The sequence below is a fragment of the Ceratotherium simum genome, chromosome 36 (genome assembly GCF_057802395.1).
Source record: "Ceratotherium simum simum isolate JZ-2026a chromosome 36, ASM5780239v1, whole genome shotgun sequence".
In the NCBI taxonomy this organism is placed as follows: domain Eukaryota; kingdom Metazoa; phylum Chordata; class Mammalia; order Perissodactyla; family Rhinocerotidae; genus Ceratotherium; species Ceratotherium simum.
In genome coordinates this window covers 9,360,560-9,387,951 of record NC_141935.1, presented here as the reverse complement: position 1 = coordinate 9,387,951, position 27,392 = coordinate 9,360,560, and the positions used below count along the sequence as shown (strand labels likewise).

General features: G+C 41.7%; 1 protein-coding gene and 1 long non-coding RNA gene across 3 annotated transcripts in view; one reads left to right on the top strand and one right to left on the bottom strand.

The window, feature by feature from the left end:
- Positions 1 to 23,499, bottom strand: part of LOC147912345 (uncharacterized) — a 50,214-nt gene extending 26,715 nt beyond the window's left edge. For both annotated transcript variants that reach the window (XR_015550016.1, XR_015550015.1), the window contains exons 1-2: positions 23,414 to 23,499; positions 11,455 to 11,628 (exon numbers count right to left, since the gene is read on the bottom strand). This is a non-coding gene — a long non-coding RNA (uncharacterized LOC147912345). The remainder of the gene's footprint in view (positions 1 to 11,454; positions 11,629 to 23,413) is intronic.
- Positions 23,500 to 23,649: 150 nt separating this feature from the next.
- RGS2 (regulator of G protein signaling 2) lies at positions 23,650 to 27,017 on the top strand. Its single transcript, XM_004438999.3, has 5 exons — positions 23,650 to 23,786; positions 24,851 to 24,952; positions 25,057 to 25,118; positions 25,693 to 25,859; positions 26,143 to 27,017. Exons 1-5 carry the CDS (start codon positions 23,677 to 23,679, stop codon positions 26,335 to 26,337), a joined length of 636 nt encoding a protein of 211 aa, XP_004439056.1. The 5' UTR covers positions 23,650 to 23,676; the 3' UTR covers positions 26,338 to 27,017.
- Positions 27,018 to 27,392: the final 375 nt, after the last annotated feature.

Sequence of the window (27,392 nt, the reverse complement as noted above, 5' to 3'; positions counted from 1 at the left end):
ACATAATCCTATCTCATGTGGCTCTCCCCATTGCTCGATACCTTTCAGCAATATTGACCTTCTTTTTCTTCCCTGGATGTGATCCAGACTCTTCTCCTTAGAATGAGTTCAGAGCCCAAATGAGTTCAGAGCCCAAATGAGTTCAGAGCCCAGTTTGCCTGGGTGGTCTAGGTCTGAGTCTGTCATCCTGATGTCCTATCCACCTCTGTATTTGTCCCAGACTTATCTTTTGTTTTAAAACCAAGACTTATTAATAGTTACATTAAAATAAGCCAGGACAGGTTTGGTAGATCTCCACTTTGTCCTTCCAGCTACTGCCCTGGTCTTGTCTAATAGTGTGTGAGACACATGTGCTGTGAACTGAGCAGTCACTCTAAAGAACTGATTAAGGGCCGGCCCCGTGGCTTAGCGGTTAAGTGCGCGTGCTCCGCTGCTGGCGGCCCGGGTTCGGATCCTGGGCACGCACTGACGCACTGCTTCTCCGGCCACGCTGAGGCCGCGTCCCACATACAGCAACTAGAAGGATGTGCAACTATGATATACGACTATCTACTGGGGCTTTGGGGGGAAAAAAAAAAAGGAGGAGGATTGGCAATAGATGTTAGCTCAGAGCTGGTCTTCCTCAGCAAAAAGAGGAGGATTAGCATGGATGTTAGCTCAGGGCTGATCTTCCTCACAAAAAAAAAAAAAAAAAGAACTGATTAAATCTGAAAGGTGACCCTCAGTGAGCATCCTCTGTTTTCCAGACCCTTTCCAAAGGAAAGGTAACAAACAAGCACACTTCGTTCTTCCTAAAACGAAGTGCACTGGATGGAAGAGGCCAGGGAGAGCCAACCCTTCCAGGTCTCTGTTGGTGTGGGAGATGCAGTAAACATCTCTGCCTCTGGTGGACAAACACCAGGAAGAAACGAACAAATCTCCCCCAAAAAGGCCATTTCTGGTGTACTAGCCAGTGGAGCAAGACCCTGGGTAATATCCCATGGACCACTGGACCTGCCTTGTGCGAGTGTAGGAGTCTCACTTAGCAGTGCTTCTGGGGTGAAACTGTGTTCCCGTTCTTTGGGAAACTAGTAAGGGAGGTCGGATTCTGAGCACAGGTTATGGCTGATGACTTTCGGCCCCGATTCAGCCCTGAGGAACCACTGTGTGGACTGGCAGCAACCACAGCAAAAGGGCATTTGCTCTGGTGTGCCCAGACTGCCTAGGCTTCAGAAGGGACACCCAGAGCAGCAACATCTGCAACAGCAGCTCAGAATAATGCATTCAGCATACTCTCCCAATTTTTTGGAGACAGAAACTTGGAACAACCTCATTAGACTGCGTAAGCAACCCTGGGGATCCATGGGGATATCTGGAGATGAGAAAGAAAAAAATGGGCTGCCACAGATTGTGATATAGAGATTTAGAGTCATAATCATTTTATAATAAATAGTGTGAGCATATTTTGAACTCTACTCTGGGTCATTTCACTTGTATGGTCTCCAAAACACATAATAAATCCGAACACACTCACTGCGTACCAGCTCACTCCTACAAAGCCCTTGATGCCATGATGTACACGCTGGGTAAACAGTAGCCAGTATCCCTGACTACCTAAGAGGCACCCAGACTATGTAAGATGCTGAGAAGTTTACAAGAAGTGATAGACCCTGGTTTACACACTCTTAGAGTTTACATTCTACTTGTATTGTAACTTGAATACATACAAATTTGAATGACAGTAAAAGTCAGAATGAGAATAAGCCCAAAAGTAAGTATTCCTTTAATAAACACTACAGGAGTTCAATGAAAAGGGCAATATCTTTTTATATAAAAGTTCTCATGGGCCGGCCCCATGGCCTAGTGGTTAAGTTTGGCACACTCCGCTTCAGTGGCCCTGGTTCAGTTTCCAGGCACGGACCTACACCACTCGTTGGCGGCCATGCTGTGGTGGCAATCCACATACAAAATAGAGGAAGACTGGCACAGATGTTAGCTCAGGGCTAATAAGATTCCTAAGAAATCTTCCTTAGGAAAAAAAAATTATCAAGTTCATAATTGCAATAGGCTATGCAAATCTCCATCAATAAAACATAATGTTAACAACATCCCAAAAAAGAAGGTTGTAAGCACTAAGAACAAGTTTAATGTATTAATCTAGTTTCTTTTCCTCTAAAAATAAATCATTTACTGTTAGAATTTCAATTAAAGTACCTACTGAGAAAGAGTAGAAGCCTAGAAAAAATATGATGGCCATCCATTCAGGGCCCACAATGTTACACGTACCACAGTGAACTGCTCTGGCACTCAACCACATAGGACCAGAGCTATCTCACCAATGTCCCAGAGTTACAAAATTCAGGGTTGCTAATTTATGCAAATAGAACCAATAAGAGACTAATGTCAATGGACAGCTTGACATAGAGAAATGTAATTGTCAGTTGATCTAAACAGTACACTTTCTTTTGGACACATGCTTCATGGAAACAAATTTTCAGATGAGCTTCGTGAGCACAGGCTCAGAATGGGGGGCAGGGCAGTTAATTTTATGATTTGAATATCCGATGACATCAGGTCTAACAGCCTTATGGGTCCATCTCCTTAATAAGGAAAGAGTCACCAAACAGCCCCATAACTCACATTGAACTCCTAGAACATGGTCTGGCTCACAGAAAGCCTTCAATATTTGTTGAATGAATGAATGCAAGTTCATGCGAACAGTGTTTGGATAATTATTGCCAAACCTTGTCTTTCTACTTTTCTACAATTTTTCCTGAAATGTTCCACATTGCGTTATTCTAATCAATACATTTTTTAAACGATATATTAATACCTTCAATCCTTTATAATCAAGATCCACTAGTAGGAAAGCCAATTGTTCTAAGAAGGAGGGGTTCTCAACCTCAGCGCTGTTGACATTTTGAACCAGGTCATTCTTTGCTGTGGGAGCTGTCCTGTGCACCATAGGACGTTTAGCAGCATCCCTGGCCTCTACCCACTAACTCCAGTAGCACATGCACACACTCCTTCCTGCGTTTCCTGTTACTACTGACCTCTGCAATGCATGAGGATATTTTGTCTCATGGTTTTCACATAGTTCACTGCCATAAGACTAAATAAAAAGAAGACTGGCTTGACGTGGGGTGGAAGGAGGGATTTGGGAGAGAAGACCAGCTAGGAACAGTTAAGCCAATCAAAAATGTCCCCAGGCATTGGCAACTATCCCCTGGGGACAAAATCAACCTCAGTTGAGAACCAGTTCTTTAAAGTGATATCACTGCTCGTATCTACTGAGTACTAATTTCAGAATTTAACAAAGACAATGTCACTGAGAGTTCTTAGAGTCCTCACTGTTGTTTCTCCTAAACTCCTAACCCCCAGGTATTGCCAAGGCCAACAGACCATTACACAGATATCCTATTACCAGGAGTGATTTCAAGGGAGAGGGAAAAGGAAATAATCTGAGAGGAAATTAAGATCCTCACTTCCCCCCACCCCTATCCAAATAACACCACGAGTCCTTGGGGACACAGTGGATGCGGATGCTATTTTGTTAGCAGAGTCTTATCAGCACGCTCTGCCAGCTTTCAGGCAGGTATAAGCAGCTTTAAAGCAGGAATCAAGTTCCAAAAAGAAGATGAAGTTTGACTACAATGACCATTCCTCCTAACAAAGACTGATACAATTATATCAGTTTCTTTACAACCTACCTGCTTCTGGCTTATCTGTTCTAATACAAAGTTACTGGGAAGAACGAAAAGCACTAAGGAATTTGGAAAAGTCACGATTCTTGACTCACTGACCCTACAAACAAAATGAAACCAGGGGCCCACTTGCTTTCGCTATACTCAGTTGTCTGTTCACAAAAGTAGTTAGATAATGCATTAGTAAAGCCCACCCTATAGACAACATCTCTGACACTTGGGTCACCATGGTAACAGATGGGGTGCTCAAGTTTTTCAGGAACTGAGAGTCAACTCCTTGTGCAGTTCAGGTGGGCTGAGACCATCAACTCACCAACTGGGCCTGTGCAGATGATCAATAAATGACACTGACATCAAAGAGGTAAAAACTCCATGCTCACATCATGGGAACACTGCCATTTTGTGAACATGCATCCTATGAAGAGCCGTGAAGCTGGACCACACTTGAGCAGATCATCAATTACCTCACTTATCCTTACCTCCAATCATCTATTTCCACACTTCAGACCACTTTGCTCTCTACCCCATAAATATCCTTGAGTCCCCATTTTCGGGGAGGTGGATCTGAGATTGATTCTCCTGCCTCCTCGCTTGGCTGCCTTGTGATTAAAACCCTTTCTCAGGCCGGCCGGGTGGCGCAAGCGGTTAAGTGCGCACGCTCCGCTGCGGCGGCCCAGGGTTCACAGGTTCGGATCCCAGGCGCGCACCGACGCACCACTTGGCAGGCCATGCTGCGGTGGCATCCCATGTAAAGTAGAGGAAGATGGGCATGGATATTAGTCCAGGGCCACTCTTCCTCAAGAAAAAAAAAGGGGAGGATTGGCATCGGATGTTAGCTCAGGGCTAGTCCTCCTCACAAAAAAATTAAAAAAAAATAAAACCCTTTCTCTGTGTGATGGGCAAAAACAAACCTGGTTGGGTAACAAAAACAAATATATGAAACAAATATTATGTAAACAACATATCATGACTTTTTACAATTTAAAAAGCCTATTAATTTATATAATCATATTTTACAAGTATAAAATAATACAGCATATATTAAATACAAAAGAAAGCAGAAATTAATACATATGCCAAATACCATCCGATGTAAAAATTATTTTACAGTTGAGAGAACAGGGACCCAGACTAATCAAATTGTTACCTGAGATATCAAAGTTAGCAAATAATAGAATCAGGATGCAAACCTTGTGCTTTTTCCCCAACCCTACAGTACCTCCCACATGAACATGTTTCATTATTCTTTCTGTGATTGCACAAAAACTTTAATAACTACCATGATTTCTATATCATATGCCTAAATTGTTGCTACACAAATATCATTTTATCTTAAATATTTCAAAATATCATACAAGCCTTAAAGATAAATATTCCCAATGTTTTTCAATTGGTTAAATTAAATTTTGTTAAACGTAAGGTTTTGATGGTCTTAAAAATATAAGATAATAATGTGCAAGAGTGATAAAAAATTGAACACTTAGCCAGAAATTCTACGTAATCATATGTTAGGGTGATTCAGCTACATAAAGTTAAATAAATCAAACATATGACCAAAACCTAATAAATACTTTGACAAAATAATTACGTGTGAGATGTTAGCATGCTTGAGCCATGCTTAGTCCTATTTGGTGGAACGGAATGTTTTACCGCATGTTTTCTTCTTGACAAAATAGGAACTTCACTCCCAAGGAAACTCTCAGGGACTGATGGCCCACTCTCCCTGCCTGTCATTAGGTCTCCGAAAGCCACAGATATTTTTCTGTTTTAAAGTCAGACATGGCATTGAAGCCAGGTATCTGAGGGTTACTGTAAATATTCAATAAGATTACCTTTTGACCTTGTTAGGAAAAGAAGTTAATCTTGTCAATTTGCTGTTTTCTTGAGGTTTTCTGGGAGTTTTTTCATGCTTTTTTTTTTTTGTGACGAAGATTAGCCCTGAGCTAATATCTGTTGCCAATCCTCCTCTTTTTTTGCTGAAGAAGATTGGCCCTGGGCTGACATCTGTGCCCATCTTCCTCTACTTTATACGGGATGCCGCCACGACAAGGCTTGACAAGTGGTGCATTGGTGCACACCTGGGATCCAAACCTGCGAACCACGGGCCGCCAAAGTGGAGCACACGCACTTAACCCCTACACCACCAGGCCGGCTCTTGCTGTTTTCTTGTTTAACCAGGGGGGTGACTCAAGGGTCACAAGGATTTATGAGCTTGTTTTACAGAAGAAAAAGAATGCCTTCAATGATCATCAGATAACAGCCCCTAGCTGCCACTGACACCCAGAAGTCTGATTGCCCAGGGGCTTATCTGGAGTGAAAGAACCACGGACTTCCGCTTTGTTTCTCTGAAACTCCTCCTGCCACACCCCTTAGCTCCATAAAACCCCCTGCTTTCTTCTCCTGTGAAGACGGATGTGAGAGAACCTATCCTCCTGCCTTCTTGTTTTGGCCAATTTGAAGAAAACTTTATCCATGTCCAAGCAAAAATGTCCAAGCACTGTGCATTGGGCTCATGAACTTGAGATTAAGAGGTCTGGTATCAGTCAGACATGGTATTGCGAGAGCTTTTTATTACACCTTAGAATTAGACACAACTGCCTCAGAGACATTCTTTCTTCATCCTGAATGTTTTCTTAATTTGTACTCAAATGACCAGTCAGGGAAATCAGAAAAGTTTAATGTACCAAGAGTCACAAAAATGCCATTCCATTAAGCACTCAGGGCAAGGACATGTGTCTAAAAAAAGCTTTGAGTTATTTCAGGAGCTTATGAAAAGAGGTTCATAAACTAAATTTTTCAGCAAATAAATTTGGTTTAAATATGAAGTGGGTGGTAGAATAACATCAGTCCAAAGTTCAGGACTTTTCCACTTCAAATAATCACCTAGAACAAAACCACAGTTACTTACAGTTATTACCAGGAGCCAACCTTTCTGCAGAAACCACTCTTTCCTAAGTACTTAAATGCAAAGCATAAGAAAGGGGAACACTCAGAAATGTAAAGACTCACAAAAATTTTGATCATTGTTCTTTCCCTAGCACCCTACACACACCAAAAAAAAAAATCCTTAAGCATAAACTATGATTACAAGTAAAATATATCATCGATTTTGAGCCTAAGAAGCAATTAGTGCATGATCAGCTAGCTATCAATTGCCCCAAGACTAAGTCTCTTCTGCCTGGTGTTCTCTTGTTTTGTTTTCAACTTAGTTTTTTTAAGTAAATGCTTAGGACCAAGTATTATTTTTCCCAAAGAGAAAAGTATAAAAACTGTACTGAGCTTTGTGATTTATCGCAGTTAACAAACCAATTGTAAAAAAGAAAAAAAAAATTACAATAAAACATATTGCTGAAAAAGATGAGAAAATCAGATGAGATTTTAAAAGCTGCCCTGGGTAAAAGGGGTAATTAGTCTGAGTAATTCCACTTTTGTTAATTATTTTAGTAATCGCCTGATTATGCACACATGTCTATTCTATTTAATTTTCCAACTGATTTTCCCAGTGTGTCTACATTCTTTGATTTTTTTTTGTAATTTCTTTGTTTGTGAGATAGAGATCTTCCTCATACAGAGAGAGTAAAGATGAATTTAAAGCACCCATTCTGAAAAATATATTATGCTAAATAATCAAAAATTAGCTTTCTTAAATAGTGTATGAAGCACATGGTTGGTATTTAGTAACTGTGAGATATCTTTCTTCCTTCTTTTCTGTCTCCCTTTTTTAGTCTCCTTTTTTTATTTTGGGGAGTGGGAAAAGCACTGAACCAGGAGTCAGGAAAATTATTTCAGTCCTGGACTGTCAGACTACTCGACAGCAGACTAATCTCAGTATTCTCACCTTCAAAACACAGAGTAATGCTATTTCCCTCTTCCGCTTCGTACAGTTTTGTGACATGAAATAGATAATGCGTGTGAAAAACACTCTCAAAATCTAATATCCTATATAAAAGTAAGATGCTATTAGCAGGACTTTAAAGTGGAAGCTAAAGTGTCTATTTGGGCTGATTAATAATTTGTCACAGCCTCCATCATTTCTAAATCTTAGATGACCCTCAGTTTTTAAGGACTCCAGGCATCCATTCATGTTTCCCAACCTCACGAGCATGTATCAGTCAAAAATCCCTGGCATTATGTTCCAGGAGCCTAATTCTTATTCCGTGAAAGCCAGGGACCCGAAAAGGCTAAAAATCTGGCCTATGTTAATGCCTACACCCAGTTATATAATAGTGCACATACCAAAGATTTCCAAAATGTATTTCAGAACAGCAAAACCAGTTCTCAAGCAGCAAAATTGACATAGACCTTGTCAATTTTCTCTTCTCTGATTCTTAACTGGCCACACCCTCAGACCCTCGTTTATCAGTGGTTTTCCCATTGACATGAACTTTATGAAAATCTGCATCTTTTGCAAATTTTGCCACTTGGCTTTGCATTACATTTGCATTGCATGTTAGTTATTGTTAATTACCAAGACTAATATTAAGTGGGGAGAGGGTTTTGAGTGGAAAATGTATTGGTTTTCAATTCATTGGTGGAATTTTCCTAGTTTGATGGCTTTTGCATCTCTGTGCACTCAGTGCCTCCGGAGATCAGGGTAATGAAAGATCAGATATGGGAGACACTCTATTCCTACCTCAAAAGGTTGTTACGAGCATAAAAATGAAATTCTGCTTGGCACACAGTAAACCTCCATAAATGGAGCTTATTGTCAAACATAGAAAGCAGGAAGCACAAGCCATTAGGCAGAAACAAGGAAAGACAAAAGAAGGAACCGCTGATGGAACAGGAAGGAATCTAGAGAGAAAAGCAAAAAGAGAGATGCTGAGTCACAAGCATGACAGACAAGCAGAACGACCCGGGCTCCCTGGGGCTGCCGCTGATCCCGAACACCGCAGCCTTGCTCAGAGTTTCCCGGCTCGGCATTTTTTTTTTTTTTTTCCCCAAAGCCCCAGTAGACAGTTGCATGTCATAGCTGCACATCCTTCTAGTTGCTGTATGTGGGACGCGGCCTCAGCATGGCCAGACAAGCGGTGCGTCGGTGCGCGCCCGGGATCCGAACCCAGGCCGCCAGCAGCAGAGAGCGCGCACCTAACCGCTAAGCCACGGGCCGGCCCTCCCGGCTCGGCTTTCAGACTGCGCGTACACCGCGACAATACATCGCTATCACCTGAGATAACCTGAGGGGGTCTCAACCCTGAAATAACCAAACACACCAGTGAACTCCATTTGTTAAATTTCAGTCAACCACACTTGCCTCTGAAGAGATACTGACAAAAGAAACCTTCCTTTCACCCAGCAAAAGAGCTCTTTCCTTTTCCGATTTAGCTGAGTCTCTAAACTGTTCTCTTCTTTGAGTTTCAACAGATCCCAAAGGATACTCTCTCCAACCTTCATGTAAAAACAACAACAATTCCTTAGCAGTACGTCAAGTGTGTGCAGCATTCCACAGTTTATGAAGTGTTTTATTTCACACTCAAGAGAGGAGAGTGTAAAACGAACAAACTCTGGGAATAGACTCTAGAAATCTTCACTTTTAGTAAGATCCCTACATGACTAGACAATCCCCTTATTCCATACTTTTCACAGACTAAATGAGAATCAAATTCTAGTCTCACCTTCCTAGGATTATTTGCACGTCATCTGAAAATGTGGGTGTTTAAAAACGCTTCAGTCACACACATATGAAGAGTCTCTTAGTTTATTAGATTAATTACTATTACCATCCATGGACTTTTCATTAATTAACTAATTCTGTATTTTATTCAACAGTTATATATTGAGCAAGCAATTACCATGTCCCAAGCAACATATTAGAGGCTGGATTTCACTAGCTCAACTTGCAAGGTCAACCTTTTACAGACCATAATTACACAGCCAGGGAATCTATGAGAAGACCTGTTGATGACAACCCAAACTGAACTTCCCACGGAAACACCAATTCTATAGTGGGAAGATTACAGACTTGGAATCCAAATCCTGGCTCTGCCAGACTTGCTTGCTATTGATCTGGGGCAGTTCTTCATGTCTCCAGGACTTATATGGAGATAATAGTGCCCATCTTATAGAGGCGTGAGGATAAGAGATAAAATGATAATATATGTAAAGTGCCTGGTCCATGTTTGGCACATATAATAAATGCCCAATAAACAAAATCTATTAAAGGGGGCAAGGCCAAACTTCTTTCTAAGGAAAATTCTTGGAAACCCCAATATCATGTATTATTAATATTCTCATTTTTCAAATGGAAAAAAATTAAGCTCAGAGAAGTTACATCATCCATTCCTTTAACAAACTTGTCTAGCACTAACTATGTGCCAGACCACGGCTCGTCTCTGCAGGTACAAGGATGCAGAGGAGAGTCTCTGAACTCAAGCAGAGGAGACACAGGAGAACGCTAAATGCACCCAAAGAGGGAAGCACCATACGAGTGAGCTCATTCAGAACACAGGGTAGAGAGGGTGAGTAGAGTCCCCACAGGGGACATCCTCGCTGAGTGGTTGAGGAAGCAACCTCTCAGATCATCATTAGCAGCCTGGCTTTGCATGAAACCAAACCCTTGTCTCCAAGACCAGTGCACTCCCCACTATACCACAGCTTCTTCGATTAGATTCAGTGAACAAGTATTTTCTTTGCACTTGCTTTATGGAAAAGTCTGTACTAGGTGGCAACAAAGGTGAATCACTATAGTTCTTCTCTCATGAGAGCAAGGGGAAATGAGACAAACAGATAAGCAACTCAAAACACAAGTGGAAAAAGAGAGTTTGACATTCAAAGTCAAGTGTTGGACCTTCTCCTCTAGCTTTCACCTAGCTCTCAGACGTTCAGTGTGGATGCTGGTGATCCCTCACGTTCCATGCCCTACCAGCTCAACCACACTGCCACAACTGTGAATCCCACCACGTAGCAGAGCTAGGTGGATAGTATTTACCACCGTATCTGTAAGTTACAACACAATTTCTTTAATTTCTGCCTAACACAAATTAAAAGGAGCTTCTTTTGTTACTCGTAGGTGCCAAGAATTCTATCTTTCACTGTGCACAGTGGTGCTGCTTAGTTTAAACTGTTTACTGGTAGAACCTATTTGAAATATTTTATTTAAGGTGTCTACATCTTTATAATTGAAATTTTTCTTCAGTTTTCTTTTGAGTGTTCTCTTCATCAGGTTTGGGGATCAGAATTATGCTCGCTTCAGAAAATTATTGGGGAAACTTCCTGTCACTCTGTGCTTTGCAGCAATATAGGAATTATCTGACCCTTAACAGTTTTATTCAGCTCATCTAAAAAATTCATTGAACCCTGAAGTCACTACTCACTAATACCAGTGTTCCTGCTCAGTATAGACTCACCTTCAGACTCCTTCTTAACACAGCACTCTACATAACCATAAGTGACAAACATGGATTGGTTATTTTCGATCTTTCTTCTATATTAAGAAATTAACATGAATTATTTTCCATGTATGGCTTTGACTACATCCCACAGATTTTTATACACGATTATGCCATTTTTAATACTTTCTAAATAGCCTTGGACTTTTATTTTTATTTCCTCCTTGGCCTACAAGTTCTTCATTTAGTAAACTGTCCGTATAAAGCAAAACCTAGGGACACTTACTATGTGGGTCACCCTTACAGCTTCTCAAATACTGTAATTGAACCCTCACCCATTGCTGCTACAGTACACCCCTGTTTAAGACATTGTTGCTCCAAACTGGAAACTTTTTCAGGTTACGTTGAGGGCATCACACACTCCTCAAGAGGCTCCAACATACCTGCTCCTCAAGTCTGATTAGTTTTGCTTCAGTTCGATCCCCTTTGTTTCACATATTCCCAAAGTTCCACATTCCTCAGGTCAGCGGTGCCTTTCCCTCTTTTCCAGTGGTCCTACAGAGCTTCTGTTTTCTTTTCTTCTCTTTTTTGTTTACATTTTTGTTTCTTTAAACATGCTGTGAGGAAGCAGGGAAGGTAAGTGCATAGGTTCAAGACACGACCTTAAAGCGATAATCTAGAATTTGTTTTTAACTCTTTCAAGTGCTACCCCAACTGATCATTCCTTTTTTTTTTTTGAGGAAGATCAGCCCTGAGCTAACATCCATGCTAATCCTCCTCTTTTTGCTGAGGAAGATCCCAAAGCCCCAGTAGATAGTTGTATGTCATAGTTGCACATCCTTCTAGTTGCTGTATGTGGGACGCGGCCTCAGCATGGCGGGAAAAGCGGTGCGTCAGTGCGCACCCGGGATCCGAAGCCGGGCCACCAGTAGCGGAGCGCGCACACTTAACCGCTAAGCCATGGGGCCGGCCCTGATCATTCTCTTAATAAGGCTTTCCTCTTTGTTTTCATCATCTTGAATCTAAGGAAATTATCTAAACTGATCATTGTATATATTATACATTATATATTATAATGTTATAATAAATTTGAACATTATCCAAATAGTGTAGCAGTGATTCTGTGTGAACAGAAATTCAGACCTTACAAGCAGTGAAAGTATGAAGGAAATTATTTTCTGTAATTACGAAAGATTTAAAACCATTAGGCAATGTCCTGTCCTCTAAAATCTGTAATGTGTTAGACCTCAGTCCATTTGCCTGACAGAAGCAAAAAGAGGCAACCTATTACATAATGGTTCAAAATGGAAATTTCTAAAGCCTCAGAAACAAGCTACACTTTCATATTAGATTTATTATTAAATTGTCTAATTAAGACAGATAAATATATAGAGATATAGAGACAGCAACATTCAAATACATATTACAATTGATAGTGAAATGAGAACAAATGATGATACCATGTAATCTTTTTAATCCTATGGGTTTTTAAAAATATTTTATTAGAAAAAAATGTGAGATTATCCACATATTCATAACGTTTTAAATAAATATCTTGTATATCACTGCCTTGTCAATTTTCCTCCTAATTTGGATCTCTGTTAAGTAGCTTTATAAACAAAGTGTTCTATTTACAAGTAAAAGCCAGATTTTCAAAAAATCAACAAATAGGTTATCTCATAAATCGCAAACAGAAAAAATACCAACAGAAAGAATAGAAAGCTAATTTATAAACATTGCACAATTCAGGGTTAATACGCAAACTTTAGAAGGTTACATTCAGAATTTAGTTATAGAAATCATGAACACATGAACCTCTGACACAAGTCACACTGATAACAGATGGCAGACTCCCTGGAAAAGTAATCCTTCCTTCCCTCTATCCTTCCTTCCTTCCTTCCTACTCCCATCCATCCATTCCCTCAACAAATATTTATTGAGTATCCTCTAGGTTCCAGGATACAATAAGAAAAAAATAAACAAAATAAGTCTGGTGGGGAATACTGACGGAAATCAGGCAGTTACAATTCACTGTGGTCAGTAAATTAATAGGTGCTGTGAGAGCATGTAGGAGGGGTACCTCACCTAGCTTTGTTAGCAGAGGGAGGAAAAGTGGGTAGGTGACATCCAGGAGAGAAAGTTCATTTAAGTGACACCTGGAGACATATGAATAACATAGAAGATAGTCAGATGAAGGGTGGGAAGAATAGAAGACAAGTCCAAGTAGAGGGAATAGCATGTGCAAAGGGCCAGAGGAAAGAGGAATCACGGCATGTAGAAGGAACTAAAACAAAATCAATAGGATAAGGCACAGAGAGTAAGACATCGGTTATGAATGATAAGGCTGGAAAAGCATTCAGAGGCCAGATGAAAACGATCTCATAGGTCAATGTAAGGAATTTGAAACTTAAGGGTAATAGAAAACCATGAGTAGTTTTAATCAGGAAAGCAATAAGGACCAGATAAGTGTTTTAGTAAAATCATGCTGGCTGAAAAACACATAATTCATTACAGAGGATTTATTAGAAGATGAGAGATCAATTAGAAGTCTTGCCTAGATCGATGAAGAGAGAATTAGGAAAGTGGAAACGGGAGTGAAGAGAAGTTTATAGTTTCAAGATATATTTAGATGTAAAGTTATTAGGCAGGATAGAGTCAATATGAGACTGGGAAAGGACAGAACTCAAAGGTGACCACTCTCTCCACTCCCATGTTCTGTCTCAGGTAAGAGAGGATGGAACCATTCACTGAGATAGAGAACAAAGGCAAAGGAATACATTTAGGTGCAAAGGCGGGATATGCTGTTTTTAACGAGTTCATCTGAGTCATCTAAGCGAATCAAGCTAACGGACAATTAGCTGTAAGGGTCTGAGATGAGGAGATCAGCACGGGGACTCATCAGCCTACAGGCCACAACTGAATTTACAGGGTGGATGCGCAGAGTGAATGAGTAGAGCAAAAAGAGAGGACATCTGAGGAACTTCAACATTGAAAGGACAAATGAGCAGATGCCGCAAAGGAGGTTGAAAGAAAAACCTCTTCCAAACAGAAAATAAATTCGATATCCCTATAAAGAGTCCCTGCTTAGATCTGGGAGACCTATGGAAAGAGCTCTCCTAACCACCTTAAACTCACATCTTCGCTAAGCTTTTTTTTGCTGAGGAAGATTTGCCCTGAGCTCACATCCATGCCAATCGTCCTCTATTTTTAGTATGTGGGCTGCCAGCACAGCATGGCCGCTAACAGAGTGGTGCAGGTCCACGCCCCAGAACCGAACCTGGGCCGCTGAAGCAGAGTGCACTGAACTTAACCACTAGGCCACCAGGGCTGGCCCTCGGCTAAGCTTCTAATTTCTCATAGCCATCATCACCTACACTTTTCTCTATGCTCCCCAAAACGCACACACACTCACCAACACACTTTCTCCTTTTCATGAAGTTCTTAAGCACTTTTCTCTCTCAAATCAAAAAGCAGTCTGTTAAGGAGGTCTGTTTATATGTTACATGGCAAAAAAAAAAACCTTAAATATTTAATACGTAAAAGAATGGGAGACATTCCACCCTAGGAGCAGCTTCCCAAAGCAGAGACAGCTTCCTTCAGATGCTCCTCAGGTTTTGTCTGTTTTCTGGGGTTTTTTTTTTGCTGAGAAAGGCTTGCCCTGAGCTAATATCTGTTGCCCATCTTCCTCTTTCTGCTTGAGGAAGATCTGCCCTGAGCTAACATCTGTGCCAATATTCCTCTATTTGGCATGTGGGTGGTCACCACAGCACGGACACCGATAAGTGGTGTATGTCCAAGGCTGGGAACCGAACCTGGGCTGCCGAAGCAGCATGTGTAAAACTTAACCACTAGGCCAACTCCTCAGGTTTTGTTACAGTCATTCACCAGCCCAATGGATCACAGTGTGCCCCAAGGGGCAGGACAGCCAGGGTCTCCCGGAGGTGGAAAAGAGAAAATAAAGAACAAAATGTCAAGTTGACTGAAATTCTTGAGCTCTTAGTTTCAGCAGGCTATTTCAGGACAATTAAAGGCTTCTCACTTTTTGGCAAGGTAATAGGAGGAATGACTCAGTGCATCATTCCTTGTACCTTGACATCGATGTTGATTTATTCTTTCAAGAAAATTCTACAATAAGTCAAAAAAAAAATCTCTTCGAAAAAAATCATCTTAGTCCTGTCAAAGATGAAGTTTTCACATCATCTTGAGCCCCACCAGATTCAGGATATGGATTTTATTCACATACTTCCTGCTCTTCAGAGAGGGAACTGAAAGCCTGCAAACATGAAGACACTTCCCTGGAATCCTGCAGTTACTCAGCATTTGGTCCCGCTGAATCAGCATCTTGGACACCCAAGCTGATGTTATGCCATTGGACAGTACGTGCTGTGTAGAGTGGCTCTTCACCTGGTAGGTAGAGTGCAGTAATTTGGGAATGCTCATTTAGCCATCTCTGTGTTGATGTACACTGCAGTAGGATTTCATCTCTGTCAGCTCACATGTCCCAAATTCACAGTGGCCAATGAACCAAGCCATAAAAACAGAGAAATGGATGACTATATCAACTCCCACCCTATATCCCAATTCCAGAAAAGTCTCCCTCAGGATCATGACTTCATAAAGTGAAAAGGCCATCAAATGAGACATTGACATCTCATAGTCAGGGTAAACTTTTAAAAATGCAAATTGGATAATTGCTTTCCAATGGCTGTCTCTCGTTCTGCTATTACCATGGAAAGAAAAGACCAGGCTTTACCATAGGTTACGAGACAAGGATGAGAGACAAAAGAGGTAGAGCCAAGCATCAAGCTGTACCAGCGTGTATCAGCTGACCCCCAACTGACATCAAGCACATGAAGGAGTCCCGCCAAGACCTGCAGAGCCACCCAGCCTAGCCCAGCCCAGACTGGCCAATCTCCAGCTGACTCCAGGATGCATGAGTGAGCCCAGGCGAGTCAGCAGAGACGCCCAGCCCAGCCAAGACCAGTGGAACCCCCGGCCAACCTGCAGACTCACTGTCCACAAGACTGAGCTGTTAATTGAGCTGGCCAAAGTCTGGGTCCCCCACGGCCTAGGAATCAGTCTCTGTGAGGAAAACTGCATTCAGCATCGAATACCTCCAGAGATGATTATTCTGAACAGAAGGACCCTGAACGGCTTCTGTATCATCAAACATTTCACCACGGGGCTGGCCCGGTGGTGCAAGCGGTTAAGTGAGCGCGCTGTGCTTCGGCAGCCCGGGGTTTGCAGGTTCAGATCCCAGGCGCACACTGACACACCGCTTGTTAAGCCATGCTGTGGCGGCGTCCCATATAAAGTGGAGGAGGATGGGCATGGATGTTAGCTCAGGGCCAGTCTTCCTCGGCAAAAAAAGAGGAGGATTGGCATCAGATGTTAGCTCAGGGCTGATCTTCCTCACACACACACACACACACAAAAACATTTCACCACATATAAGAAGAGTTTGAAAAAATCATGTCTTCCTTTCTCATAGTTGGACTGTACATTCTTGAGATGTGAAAACTTTTAAGAATTCCACTTATTTCTTCCTTATTCTTTAAAGGTAGAATTGGTGAAGTAAGTTGAAAGCTTTGTAGGGTCCTCCATAATCTCTCCCTCACCCCTTCCCACATACATTCAAGGCCAGCCAGACATGGAGGGTGTCAAAGAGGAAGCCGTTTTCTGTGGCCTTTATGGGTAAAATAAGGCCCCTGGGGCCACAGAATAAAAAGTTTAGTCAAGAGAAGAAGGAACATTAGCCAATAACTTACTGTATTTATCTCCCCTCCTGCACCTCCATTGCGGTCTGCCCCCGTTACCAGACACCGGACTGGTTCGAGGCAGAATGCTCACTGGTGTCCTCTACAGTCTGTGTGACCGGCAGCGTCCTGGAAACCTGAAGTGGCTCAGAATAGCCTGGGGGTTCTTGGAGGGTCTGCTCACGGCTGTGATGCTCAATGTTACACCAGTTCCAGAGACACACTGCCAGCCAGTGGCAGCCCTGCCCGAGAACATTAAATCAGACCCAGATGCCCACGGATTACTGTGGGAGATGGTGTTATTTATAGTAATCATCAGATTCTTTAATAATTAAAAGCCTACCTTATGCAAGTAAAGACAGAGAAGTAGACACTGAAGTTTCTGCCCTTCTGGAGGAAAGATATCAAAATGTTGACAAGTTTAAATTAATTCAAAAAGAGTTTGAAGGCCTTGAATCAACATTAATGGAAGCCAGACTCAAGAACAAACTATCAGAAATCAACAAACTAGAGGTCATTATAAAGAGCTAGGGCTCCAACTCTTTGCTTGGGCTTAAAATACAGACTTTTAGAAAAGGAATTAACAAAGAGAAACCTAAACGTTTAGAACAAGTTGACATTACAAGAAATGGTCAGTCTTTAGAAGGTACATCAAAACACATCCAACTTCAAGCAGCTACAAGCAAAACAGCCTTCAAAGCACATCAGAAAAGTGAAGAACAACTTCAGACAGCACTAAAAAGATGCTTCAGATGGAAATTCTCATCTTCAGGAAGTATAAAACTGCTTTCACAAGAAGCTAAAGAATGGATAGAAAGAGTGAGCAGACATTAATCAGAAAAACAGTTTAAAAAAAAATCAAAACTCTACTGTATACGAAATAAGTTCAGAATGATTAAGAAAGTCAGATCATTGTTAAAGAAGAGAGTTCAGCCTGCTGTACATGAAGACAATGTGGATGGTGGGACCTTGAAATTAGATATTATAAATGTGCCAGAAAATGGAGACTTCTAAGATGAACTCAAAGGAGTTTTGAAGAAACTGACTGGTGTTGCTGGGTTAAATACAGCTGGTCTAGGCTGGCCTAGGCCAGGTGACTAGGCTGGCCTTAGCTGGATTTATTTAAAAACTTATTTAAACACTCTTGAAGAATCTGAAACCAAATACACACTAAACTAACTGAAGGAGATAAAGCAATGGATGCACGGAAAGACTATAAGTCTCCAAACTGTGGGGGCGGGGCGAGGTGGGGGGGGCATGCAGTCAGAAAAGAACACACAAAGTGCCAGAGGCAACTTTACATTCTTCCCAAGGTGCATCAAGAAAAAGAAATGAATTTTCACTCAATATCTAATGTAGAGAGAATTCACCCCATAAACACAGTGGAGAATTCTTCCAAAGTAGATGAACAGATGAGCACATGAAGAGCTGAACATTTCCAAAACATTTTTGAGGAAGAACTTAAAACATCTCAGAAAGTAACCTTACATCCCTAATGTTCCCAATGGGGCATTTGGAAGAATCCAAGGGGACCACCAGGGAACCAACAGATGAACAGACCCCAAGAAAGGAGGAAGATCAGGCAGTGATCACGCGGGATCCAGGGTCCAGTGCCCAGTGTAGACCAGATGCAATCCTCCCAGGGTTAGGACCACCGACAAAAGAGTCCTCGATTAGGCCACCCCCCTCCTTACCACAGCGCCTCCTCCAAAGAAGCAAGACAGGGTCTGTCCTGGTGCTCCTTGAACTGGTAGACACCCAGGGCCTTCATTTGATGCAACCCTTCCACTTGAATGGGAGACATGGCACCCTAGAAGCAGCACCAAAGAGTGGGTGCTAGGAAAGCAGCAACAAAATGGGAACGAGAGTCACCTAGAAGAAATTAGTCCCATGACAAAGCTTTGCTGAAGGCCAGCCACATGCACTTAGTACTATCATCAACCAAGTGGCTCAGGGCATTCTCCTCAATGTTTTCTTTTAACTTCCTTGCAGAGGAAGGCTGCTATAATTACTTCCACCCTAAAGATATGAAGCGTAGGCACAAGAAGGCGAAGCCAGCTGTCTGATGTCATAACTAAAATAGTACCAGGAACTGGGAACTGAAGGCAAGTATCCCAATTACGGACAAACCCTCCAACCATTTTGCTCTCCTAAGGATAATTTATGAAAAGAAATGCAAAACTATTTTGTTTTTTGAAGCTGAGAATGTCATGGGGTCTGGTACCATTAGCTCAGCCTTTAAGACTTGAATATTTATAACATGACAATTGGGTGAAGGCCTACTGGTATCTCTTTGGAAGCATTGTTCTTTTTTCAATTAATTTGGTTAGGATTTGGGAATTTTTGTTTGTTTAAAAAATGTGTTTGGGAGAGAATCCACAAGCTTTTAGGCTTTTATGAAATAGTCCATGGATCAAAGACCTTTGTAAATCTCTTTGCAAAGAGATTCCTTATTTACCAGACGAAAGGCAGCCCTTCTTTACACTTAAAAAAAAAAGAAAAAAGGGACGGACTCTCCGTGATTGACATCATATACAGATCTTTGAAATCTTGTATATTATGAACCCAACATCCCAAAAAGTAGGCAATAAGACATTTGGCACCCTAATGATTTAACAAAATTCTGTGCACAGAAATTAAAATCCTAGGCAGAAGAAATGCCAGGAAAGAAATTCCTAGTTTTCTCTCTGCACTTTATAGACAATATGCCATCTAGGTAACTTATGTTATAAGAAAGTCTTTATGATCGCCTACTCTCCCTGAGGTTCTGTGTACCCCACTGTCACAGAAAATGGCAGGCACAGGCACACACTGGAAACAGTCCCCTAACTTAGAGCTCATGCTATTGGTCCTTTAACTACAGAAACATATTAGAGGTATTTCAATATACATTAGCATTTTTTATTTGGAAAAAAACCTTTGTGATGCTCCTGTTGTTGGTTCCCAAAGAGAATCCAGATACTTTAGGAAGGAGGGGGTTATTAAATTTATCTGCATCTGAAGTACAACATACTCCACACCATGGATGAATTGAAGGCAGAACCATGGAAGTACTCTAACCGGAATTACCAATCCAAGGACTGGTAAAATTATGAACTCCTCTATCGTACATGTCAAGTATTAGGTTGCAACTCTGACTCATTCCTGACAAAAACACTTTCTTTTTTATCAGCTTCTGTGTATGCAAATTACATTCTAAGAAAGACAGTAATTGTAATTTTTAAATCTCAGATCACATTGGGGTGAAAAGTGGAGTACAGAATCTTATGGGGTCATACGTTCAATCTCTTAAAAGAGAATTTCACCAACTAAAGTTCAATGAGAGAGACAAAGGTGGAAGGAAGGAAGGAAAAGACAGGTGTCACTTCCTCAAATATGGTCAACAATTAGGGTACTAAAAGTTTTCATTTTTTCCAGTTACTCATCACACCCTTTGCCACATGGTGTTTAATTTCCTAGTTTTTTTCCCCTTTTTTCCAACTTACTACCCATGTAAGATTTCATGAGGTAAGCAACAGGTTTACAGCTTTTACAAATTCAGGAACTAAAACATCTTACTGACCAAAAAAAGTAAGGCACGGAGTAATACACAGGATGATCCTTTTGTGTTTTTTTAAAGCATGTATCTTGTTTCCTAAATTTCTAAAGTATAGCTGAAAGTTATGTATAAATATTTTTAGCTAATAATAATTAATAATTTTTGGTTAATAATAGCACACAGTTGGAGGGGAAGAGAGAAGTACGGCAAGGGAGACTTTCGCTTTTCATATTCCCCCTTTGAAATTGCTAGAAACTTGTATTTTTCTGTTTGCCTTCTTCAGTAACTTAAAATTATTTTAAATACAAAAAGTTCAAGAACCACACTAAGAACCTCCACCACTAACCTGTTCAGAGAGCCTCTCCAGTAGAGGGCATGGGAGATTCAACATGGAAAATGTATGGTTCGTTTATCAAGCCACTCTCCAGCTGTGACTTTGCTGTGCAATATTTACAACCCATTGCATTGTTTCTTCCTCCACCATGGAATGGAAAATATGTGTCATCTTAATATTGAGCAATCCCATTTACCTAAAAGCCAGTCGCAACAAAAAAACAAAGGGAAGTCATCAAACAGTAGCTTGCCTTTCAATATACATCTGCCTGTCTTTATAAACGACAAGAACGTGGCAACTTTTTGATGAAAAGATTTCTTAGTCTATAGGTGATATTGCCTTAACTCTTAACATTACCCATAGATACAGAAATGATAAATTTACATTCAGATTTATCAACCTCATAATTTTAAGGAAAAAATTAATTTTCTGCCACTTAACATCAGATGTTAATTGGAAATGGTTTAGGAAAAAAGCAAATAATGACATTAAATTTACAAAAACATCTAGAATAGTCTACATTTAAAGCAGTTGCTTACATAGATTCATGTATATTCACTTTTGTGAATATACTGAGATGATTGAACTTTGCTGGCTTGGAGATGTCTGGAAAGTTTAAATGTCAAACAGTTTGCTTATTTTCCTTACGTGCTTATTATCCAGAGAGCATTTAGTAAGTATCTATTAAGAGCTTGATACTCTACAAATCTCTTGACATTATCTTCATATTTTATTTTTTTTATTTTTTGTGAGGAAGATCAGCCCTGAGCTAACATCCATGCTAATCCTCCTCTTTTTGCTGAGGAAGACTGGCTCTGAGCTAACATCTATTGCCAATCCTCCTCCTTCCCCTCCCCCCAAAGCCCCTAGACGTATGTCATAGCTGAACATCCTTCTAGTTGCTGTATGTGGGACTCGGCAGCAGCATGGCCGGAGAAGCCATGCGTCGGTGCACGTCCAGGATCCGAACCCGGGCCGCCAGCAGTGGAGCTCCAGCACTTAACCGCTAAGCCACAGGGCTGGCCCTATCTTGATATTTTAATAGGACCTACAGATTCATAACCTAATTAACTCAGAGTTAATCCTTTAATGATTTTTCTACCTGTAATAGCTACGCTTCCAGATATTTCCTTTTTCACACATATGCAAATTAATAATAATAAACTTTGTATTGTACTTTAGAATTTACCAAGGCCTTTCAGGTAAGATTCACATAATATCTAAGGAGGTTGGCAAGAAAGATGCATTACTCTCAATACAGATGAGAAACGGGCTCAAGAAGGTGTGATGGGGCAGTTCCAACAGTTACCTAGTAATTACTGGTTAAGCTCAGACTATAACTAGGTCTCCTAACAGAAACCCAGCTCTCTCTCCCTGCTGCTTTTGTCAGAACTCCTGGCCTTTCCAGAATGAGCGAATTCTACCATCCAAGGTTTTAAGTGGAAAATACGACTGAGATTTACATTTGCAAGGAAAAGCAAGTGTCTGCATATTACACATATTTAATAAATAAGTACTGAATCATCAGAAAGTGAAAATAGATATAGGAAATATTATGCAAACTTCTTTTAGAGATGAGCATAAGCTTGAGAAGGATGACATTCTTACATTTCGCACAAAGTATTCACAACTGAAATCGAAATGATTTTCCTTTCTATAATAAGGTACATGGCTGTTCTCTTGAGTAATAATTGCAAATTTTACCCTCCAAGTCAAACTTGGAGCTCCAACTACTGGCAGCTCACCATAAGAATATGTTAAACTAGTTCCAATTTTCTTTTAACAGTTCGATGCAAAGTAGGAGAAGATTTGCAGCCCAGTAAACACCTTGCTGTTAATCTTACTGTCCACTTAGATGCTTGATGGGAAAACCACTTGAATATTCCAATCCCCAGTTTTAATAATGTTATCTGAAATCAAACCATTTTGTAGTTGAGGTTATCTATTTGTCCTTACCTATCAAACCATTTAAAGCCCCCTACAGTTGAGAGGATTTCTGAAGAACTAACAAATTAAACTTTCGCAAGCAAACTGTTAACTTCTCACCTCCCCCCTTTTGCCAGTTAAGAGTTCTGGTAAATTCTAAGCCAACCAAGAATGACTCATGAGGAAATCCTGCATCCTTGCGCTCTTAACACTAGAACGATTCCGGTGCGTTACAGCTGCGAGGTCTCGGTGTTTCCCTCTATCTCGTAAGGAGATATGTGATTTCTATTCTGGAAGGACTCCGGAGGATTAAGCCTGCAACCCCACGGACAGACCCAGCCACGTGTCTATCGGTGATCAAAAACGCACACCGTTAAAGCACTGTCGTCTGACAAAGTCACTTTCCCCTGGTCCTTCCCTGACTCATGTTCATTACCCAAAAGTGTCCCCAGATGCCCAGGCAAGCTGCAGAGGAGGTCACACCGTGTGCCCTTCGACCAGCACTGTTCCTCCCGTTCACCGTTTCCTTCCCCAAACTAAATGGAGTCGCAGAGGGGAACGGGCGCGGGCGGGGGGTCCCCCAGTTTACAGACCCAGAAAGGAGGCGTGAGGAGAAGGGGCGCGCTCCAAACACCAGGGGCAAGTCTTAACTCAAAGTAAGGTGATTGCACTCTGGTTCGCAACCAGCAACCTTGCCCTGCGGGGAGTCATCACTTTCTGGGGTCGGGAGCACGGGAGCGTGGGGGAGGGGAAGGAGGCGAGGAGGGCGAGCGCCACCGACTTCGGCTCCTCCCTGGGCCGGAGGGACCGGCCGCCCCGCCTGGAAGAGATCGCCCGCGGCGACTCACAGTGAAACCTCCGTCCGCTCCGAGTGCGCACGACACCGGGTCCACAGACGTCAGCAGCGCCCTCGCTCTGAGACGCTGCGGCGGCGCCCGGGACCGCACGGGCCGGCGCTGCCCCGCCCCCAGGCCCGGCTGCAGCCGGCCAATCGGCGCCCTCTGGAGGCGGGACCGGCGACGTGAGGCCCCGCCCCCGCGCCTCCGCCTCTTATAAAGGCGGCAGCGCGCGCCCTGCTGCAGACCCCGGCGGCGCCAGTGGTTAGAGTAGCATGCAAAGTGCCATGTTCTTGGCTGTCCAGCACGACTGTGGCCCCATGGACAAGAGTGCAGGCAGCGGCCCCAAGAGCGAGGAGAAGCGGGAGAAAATGAAGCGGACTCTGTGAGTACGGCTTTGTTCTCTCTCCCGCCCCCCGCTGCCGACCTGGCTCCCCGGGCGGGCTGCAATCGCGGTGCATTCGCGCTCGGCTTGGACATTGAGAACTATGTAGCCTGCGCCTCTGCAGGAAAAAAAAAAGTGGAAAAGGTTAATTTGCTCCGTAAGGTTGTTTGTGTGGTATATACTTATTTTGTTACGTGAGCGAGGGACTCTCGGGTAGTTTAGGAGCTGAAAAAAATTCTTGATTTTTTTCGGTGGTAGATGCGCTAAGAAATTACGGGCTGGCTTTTTGTCCCCCTGCATTGAAATGACATCAGAGAATCCTGCGGCTGAAGGGCGTCCCCGGCCTTTGTGCGTTGAATGATAAGTTCTGATCAGCTTACACAGCTGCTGGGATGGAGATATTTTTGCTAGTTCTGAATATATTCCTTTTGAATCCATTTTTATTTTTTAATTGAAAAGCAGATCTCGCACACTCACGGCTGTGGAACAAATAATTGTTCTGCATCAGCTGCTTAAAATGAGGGTTGTAGTTGGCGAGGGTGGAGGCAGTCATACACACACGCGCGCGCACACACACACACACACAGACACCTCATTGTACACAGCTTCTGGCGTGGTCCAGAGCCTCCTGCTCCAAGGGTAGAGGTAAATGAGCGTGGGCGTGCTCAAGGCAGTTCCACTGTGGTTTCATCAAGTGTGAAATGTCTCAGAATTGTAATTAAGTGGCAGAAAAACTGCTGCCTTTTGTGAGCCAGAAATAGCATCTGCCTTTTGAATTATGTAATCTAAATTCATTAAAATACCCTAGTAATTTTAGGTATTTCTGCCCTTAGTTACAAAACTAGTAATTATGTTCAGATGAACAGATGAAACTGATTATGTTCAGTACATAGGTGCTGGGTTTAAATGTTAGATAAATAAGACTGACTTGAAGAGTTGGTGTTTTGTCTTATTTGGTTTGTGTGCAGCTACTGGGCGACTTTATTTGGTAAAAATGCCTTTGGCTGCGGTAGCGACTTCAAGTGTTGCCACTTAGTGAATATCTTTTGTTTTTTTTTTTTTAGATTAAAAGATTGGAAGACCCGTTTGAGCTACTTCTTGCAAAATTCCTCCTCTCCTGGGAAGCCCAAAACTGGCAAGAAAAGCAAGCAGCAAACCTTCATCAAGTAAGTTGAAAATCTTGTAGTTGCAAATATGAATAGCTGGACTGCTGAGCTGAAAAGAGAAAGTGGATGTGCATAAGCTAATGTGCAGAACCTCTCCCTTGCAGGCCTTCTCCTGAGGAAGCACAGCTGTGGTCTGAAGCATTTGATGAGCTGCTAGCCAGCAAATGTAAGTTACTCGCTTGAATTGGATCCATTTCAAGTATCACAAGAGTCTAGAAAGGTTGTGTCCACATCACAGAAAAGCAGCTTGCCCAAGGGGAATTCGAATTTACAATCACTATAACATAAGGCCTATTTTTATCCTTTATTTCCCAGTGTTAAATCATGGAAATGCATAGTTTATTCACTCCTGTGGGAAAGAAAAAGTAGCCTAAAAAAATTATAGTAGCAATTGCTCTTTGTTAAGGTTGGGTTAGCTTTTCCATTGCATACACTATTGTCAAGAGGCTTCGTTCCCAGAGAACTTGTGACTCCCCTGTAAATATTTGCATTGACAGCAAAGTTAAGTATTTATATTTTTGTAGCAGTGTGCCAACTTGAAGGATTTTTCTTACTGGCACCGTAGTCTTTAAAGAGCTAAATTCCGAGGATTACAGGTTTGAGTGAAATCTAGAAAATTGCTGTCATCCAGAAACAATGAAATATGGGAGCAAGAGAATGGGAGTTCTAGAAAAAATAGGATTATTTGGTGACTCAGTTCTTCACATTCCGTATCCGTTCTCCCCCATCCCTTCTTCTAGATGGTCTTGCTGCATTCAGGGCTTTTTTGAAATCTGAATTCTGTGAAGAAAATATTGAATTCTGGCTGGCCTGTGAAGATTTCAAGAAAACTAAGTCACCCCAAAAGCTGTCCTCAAAAGCAAGGAAAATATATACTGACTTCATAGAGAAAGAAGCTCCAAAAGAGGTAAGGGAAAAAAAGTTTCCTCATTTCAGTGTATTTTGAACATTCTTAGCGCCAAACTGAAGCAAGAATTGAAGAGACAGCACATTAAAAGTGGGGCAGGGGTGGAGGGAAAAATGTCTTCCCCTCACCCTAGCTTTCAATTAAGTTCATTTTCTTCAGTGACTTGGCTGGTGAAGCCAATTGTGCATTATAGTTTTTGTTTGTTTTTTTGTTTTCAAATATTAAATAGATTTCAGTCTCTAACTCTGAATATGGAATAAACCACTTCTTTGTTTTATTGCAGATAAACATAGACTTTCAAACCAAAACTCTAATTGCCCAAAATATACAAGAGGCGACAAGCGGCTGCTTTACAACCGCCCAGAAAAGGGTATACAGCTTGATGGAGAACAACTCTTACCCTCGTTTCTTGGAGTCAGAATTCTACCAGGACTTGTGTAAAAAGCCACAGATCACCACAGAGCCCCATGCTACATGAGATGGAAGACCATGAGATGGACCCCAAAAGTGGAGGACATTTCATTTTTTTCCTAAGGGGAAAGGCTGTGTGACCTGCCAAAAAGACTGACCTTGAATTCACCCTGGGTGTTCAGGAGACATCGCTCAGAACTATTGATTCAAAGTTGGGTAGTCAATCAGGAAGCTGGTAGCCTTCTAGAAGGGGCTTGTATCAGGATGGCATCCATAACTGTGTAGAACACAGGGAGAGTGGTCTGAACGTGGCGTGTCTCACACTGGAAAAGCCAGAATGGGAGACTGGAAGATACGATGTAATGCTAGTGGTCCAAAAGCGTTTAGAATCAGTAGACCTGGGATTATGTGGCCTTAGCTAGCTGGCTGTCCATCTTTCCTTGAATCAGTCCACGTTACCACGTAGTGGTTTTAGTTTTAGTTTAGTACTAAGTAACATTAAAACGTTTACTGTGTGCAAGGGTATTGAAGTTCTTTTGCCTCCAGATCATGAGTACTGTTGTCTCATGTAACTCTAAACCTGAAATGGTCTGTGTTTGAATTGTTAAATGGTGTGTGTAATAGAATGAGTGCTGTCATGTAGAAAACTACAGTGTCCATGATGAGTGCCAAACTGTCCTGAAGGCAGCTACACTTTGAAGTGGTCTTGGAATACTTTTAATAAATTTATTTTGATAAATAAGGTCATTGAATATTTGGTCCAGATGTGAGTGGTTTGGGGGGGTTTTTGTTTTGTTTTGTTTTTCGGTAATCGGAAATATGGCCGATACGAGGGAAAACATCTCCTTTCTGGTGGAGAAGAGGCATCATAATTGATGAGCCTGTGTAGTGAGAATTGCCAGTCCTTGGAACTGGGAAATGATAGTTGCAGGGAACATATGTTCCTTTTGCTAGGATGCTTTTGTAGGTCAAAGGAGGTCATCATATCCTTAGAACCACCCTAGGATCAAGCTTTCTAATATGACCTTGTAAAAATCAAGCTTGTTAATGAAAACAGAAGAACATTAACCTAAAGCCCTTAATGAGTAGCTGTTACAGACTAGCTAAATATGAGAAGTAAAA

What these genes read in the sequence shown, in the direction of transcription:
- RGS2 (XM_004438999.3), top strand. Translation starts at nt 23,677, where the DNA reads ATGCAAAGTGCCATGTTCTTGGCTGTCCAGCACGACTGTGGCCCCATG. An exon ending in GAGAAAATGAAGCGGACTCT is followed by an intron (nt 23,787 to 24,850) that starts GTGAGTACGGCT and finishes TTTTTTTTTTAG; the next exon opens with ATTAAAAGATTGGAAGACCC. An exon ending in TGAGCTGCTAGCCAGCAAAT is followed by an intron (nt 25,119 to 25,692) that starts GTAAGTTACTCG and finishes CCCTTCTTCTAG; the next exon opens with ATGGTCTTGCTGCATTCAGG.